Below are 4,574 nucleotides of genomic sequence, written 5' to 3'. Positions count from 1 at the left end.
ATGAGGGGAGAGCAGCAGATGTCATCTACCTTGACTTCAGCAAGGCTTTTGACACTGTCTCCCATAACATCCTCATCAGAAAGCTCGAGCAGTGTGGCTTGGATGAGTGCACAGTGAGGTGGATCGAGAGCTGGCTGAATGACAGAGCCCAGAGGGTGGTGATCAATGGCACAGAGTCGAGTTGGAGGCCTGTGGCCAGTGGAGTTCCACAGGGATGGGTTCTGGGACCAGTCTTGTTCAACATCTTCATCAACAACCTGGATGAGGAGACAGACTGTACCCTCAGCAAGTTCACTGACGACACCAAACTGGGAGGACTGGCTGATTCCCCAGAGGCTGTGCTGCCATTCAGTGGGATCTCAACCAGCTTGAGAGTTGGGCAGAGAGGAACCTCATGAGGTTCAACAAGGACAAGTGCAGAGTCCTTCATCTGGGGAGGAACAACCTCACACACCAGTACAGGCTGAGGATTGATCTGCTGGAGAGCAGCTCTTTAGAGAGACACCTGGGAGTCCCAATTGATAATAAACTAACCATGAGCCAGCAACGTGCTTTTTTTGGTGGTATCTAGGGACAGGACAAGGGGTAATGGGATAAAGCTGGAACACAAAAAGTTCCATTTAAACATAAGAAAAAACTATTTCACTGTTCAGGTGAGGGAGCCCTGGCACAGGCTGCCCAGAGGGGTTGTGGAGGCTCCTTCCTTGAAAGTCTTCAGGACCCATCTGGACATGTTCCTATGCAACCTGATCTAGATGAACCTGCTTCTGCAGGGGGGTTGGACTAGATGATCTCTAAAGGTCCCGTCCAACTCCATCATTCTACATTTCTAAGATAAAGTATCTTTTTAAGCTGCTTCTATTACTGTTTTCTTTTTATTTTATCAGTGTATTCTACCCCCCCCCCCCCCCCCAAAAAAAATGCACTGTGATGCTGTAAGGATAAATATTTAATGTTACTTTGAAACAACTGCTTTTGCCAAAAAAGACTCCACCAGACAGTGAGGTTTGCACAGTCCCAGGAAGAAAAATGTTTCAAACACTACATTTGTGGGAAGAATGGATGCACCTGCCTGCTCATTGTATTTGATACTATTTTCCCTTGTGTCCTGCTGTAGGAGAAACAAGGAGTTCAAAGTATATTTTATGAAATAAAAGATGTAATGTGGAACTACACTCCAGAAATAATGATAAGCAAAGAGATCCTTGCATTTCATAAGTTGGTCAACTGGTAAATTACACTGTATCCTGTTACAGTTTTCACAGGAGTCCATCATGAGCCATCTCAGTAAAGGGTTTGTGACTTCAGAGAAAGAGTAGGATGAAACTGTACTCTGAGAGAAAAGGACTGTGGATCTACTAGCATATTAACACCTATGCCAAGAGCTAAGTAAAAGTCTAGGAACTCTGTGAGGAATTATCTGAGAATAATACAACACACAATTACTCAACAGTCATTTTCAAGAACTTCCCTTGCCTTCCCCATGAAAGTCATGACATTGAAATAAAAAGGCAAGTTATGTTTCCTGAAGCAAGAACACATTGTAGAAAAAACAGGTAAAGATGTCATTATTTTTCAAGGCATGATTTTATTTAATTGGGCCTTAGGTTTCCTGGAGCAAGAATTCTATTCCTCTGCTCACTATTCCAAGTCAACACTGCTAGCAGAGAGATCATTCTGTCCAAGTGCCATTTTGCCAAATGTATAAAACCCCACTGAAGATTAAGGCTCTTTTCACACTACTCTCATCCAAGTCTGTAAAGATCAATGGTAGTTTCAATGCTAACAAAGTTGATCTCAAAGCCCTGAGATCTGACACAGGAAAAGCTATAAAAATACATATCGCTTGAGGGGACTGTGAAAATGGTCCGAGCTGACAGCAGAAAGCCCGTGGGTAAACGGATTTTTACTCTGTCTCTGAAACTTGGTTTCTTCTTTCAAATGAAATCTGTCATAAGATCAGATGAAAAGATTGGATACTTTAAACATGCGGATGTTTGGCTCCTCGGTTTTAGAGTCTAAAAACTGCTGATCAACAACTATAATTCTGGAATGGAAACTAACCTGTTGTACCTATAAGTTGTGAAAGAAAGGCTATTTATATAATACACAAAAAACCACGGTGACGAAAACCAGATTCTTGCTATGACTACATCAATCACCAAAATGCATCTCTTTTACATCCTTGTGAAGCACCCACCTCCTGGAGACAGCAGTCACAATTGAGAAGAAAAATAACTATAGCAATAACAACCCCATTAGTGATGCCAAGGTATAGATGAAATAAAACCCACACCCACACACTGCACCGTCCTCACGTCTGTAACATCCTTTCACAATGAGGTTGAAGTGGCAGGAATGGGACTTACCATCAACAACACCCTCCTGAAGAGGTCTGTATCTGCTGTCTCTGCAAGCAGGTGGATGCTGGTAACATCTGCTCCACCACGGTCGGCTCCCAAAGAAACCCGTGTTGGATCTCCTCCAAAGTTCGCGATGTTCTGCTGCACCCACTTCAAAGCTGCCAACTGATCCAAAAGTCCAGCATTTCCACTCACTTCAGGGGAGTCTGTTGTAGAAAAGAAATAAGTAGGCCTGAAAAGAAAGAAAACTACAGGCGTTTGAAGTTTTGGTTAAATGTTACATTTCTAGCAGCTCTTGCAGCTGAACCTTGGCAAAACCGATACGAGAGTTTAAAAGCTTGAAGTGGTCTCTTTCAAGGTCATCTCTTTACACATTGTCTCCATTTCAGCTTTTACCACTTCACTGCAGATGCCTAATTGTCTGTCCTGATGACAGAAAAATAACACTCCAACTTCTAAGTTTCACTTGGACACCTCATGGCAGGAGACTTGAATCCAGGCTCAAGTATGTATAAATTCAGTAGCTCTATCTTAAAATGAGTTAAAGTAAACAAAAAAATCAGTGTGTTTGCCAAATCCTCAAGTTGGAAGGGACCCACAAGGACCATCAAACCTTTCTCTGGAGTACACTAATTCCTTTCTACATCACTTTTACATTTACCCTGTCTGACCAACCATTTATAATTCACATCATCTTGCATTTTTTTTTACACATATAAAGATTTATTTTATAATTGGTAACATTTCCATATATATCCTTTGAGATTGGCCCCTGTCTAACTGACAGAGACATGATGTACATGTGTTCATATTTTGTTCCCATAAAAAGAAAAGAAAAATAATTAATCATGTACTCTCCATGCTTAGACATCACCACTGAAAAGACTGATTTCTTTTCAACACCAACCACTGGTAACCTGATACTTTGATTAACAGGAAACTAATGTTGAAATCATCTAATACTGCAAATCCCTAGGCAAGCTGAGTTTCATTTCAAGAAGAGCAGAAATAAGTAGAATCATTATGGTTGGAAAAGACCTTTAAGATCATTAAGTCCGACCACTAACCTCACACTCCCAAGCCCATCACTAAACTAAACCATACCCCTCAGCACCTCATCTGTGCATCTTTTAAGTAGCTCTAGGGATGGTGACTCCACCACCTCCCTGGGCAGTCTATTCCAATGCTTCATATCCCTCTTGCTAAAAAAGTTCTTCCTAATTTCTAATCTAAACCTTGCCTGGCACAACTTAAACCCATTTCCTCATGTTCTATCAGTCGTTAATGGAGAGAAGAGATCGATGCTCACTTCACTACAGCTCCTGTCAGGTAGTTGTAATTTCTACACACTTCATAAGAAGGGAATAGAAAATTACTATTTGCTGTTTACTTCTTCTTAATCCACAGTAAGTCGTTCATTTTTAATGAATTTTAAACTCTCCACATTAAAAACTTGGGGAAGAAACAAGAAGACAAAAAAGCCAGGAACAGAACCACAGCTGAAACCATTTGTTTCTTGCATTGCCACGACCAAAGATTAAATACTAAAGTAAGGGTAGGCTCAAAAACTAATGAATCAAAATGAACAGATGTGGACAGGTAGCCCTGTTTTAGGCAAAGAGCAACTGAAAGTATATGTCCTGTGGTAGATACCTATATGCTTACCATAACAAACTACTCAGATATAGAGACCAATTCAAACAGCAGAATAGAATATAGAAGAAATCTGATAACCTTGCAGATTTTACAGATATCCATATCACGATAGGCATTACTATAAATGCCCTTTCAGTAGGGTAGTCAAGAACTACATGGCCAAAGAAACTAAAACCTCCCACCTATAGCCATGGTTTCAGATGATCAGGCCAAGTCATACCAATGAAGCAACGGAGGAAAAATTTTCCCTGCTGTAGTTTTTAGGGGTTTTTTTTAGTTTGTTATGCAGACCATAACCATTTCCCAGGCTTCTCAATTCAGCTATAAACTTACTTTACACAGTATAAAAGGAAAACTCATTTGAAGGGCTTGCTGCATGTGTCATGAGATCTCCCCAGAGGAAGTGAAATCCATGTAAATGTTTTAGCCACACAGTGTGCCTTGCTACCGGAATACTGAACAACAAAACCAAGGAGTGAAACATAACCAGTTCCTTTTACTCTGGCAAAAAACCACAGCCAGATTGTGAAATGTACCACACTGGGGAACAGATGC

General features: G+C 40.9%; 1 protein-coding gene across 1 annotated transcript in view; it reads right to left on the bottom strand.

Annotated features, from left to right (window-relative positions):
- TG (thyroglobulin) overlaps window positions 1–4,574 on the bottom strand; it is a 166,665-nt gene that overhangs the window by 68,372 nt on the left and 93,719 nt on the right. The window contains exon 41 of the mRNA XM_061995899.1: window positions 2,370–2,569. Within this exon, the coding sequence (XP_061851883.1) occupies window positions 2,370–2,569 (200 nt within the window). The remainder of the gene's footprint in view (window positions 1–2,369; window positions 2,570–4,574) is intronic.

The sequence above is a fragment of the Colius striatus genome, chromosome 4 (genome assembly GCF_028858725.1).
Source record: "Colius striatus isolate bColStr4 chromosome 4, bColStr4.1.hap1, whole genome shotgun sequence".
Taxonomy (NCBI): domain Eukaryota; kingdom Metazoa; phylum Chordata; class Aves; order Coliiformes; family Coliidae; genus Colius; species Colius striatus.
The sequence above is the reverse complement of the archived record's forward strand: the minus strand, read 5'-3'. Positions and strand labels throughout refer to the sequence as shown.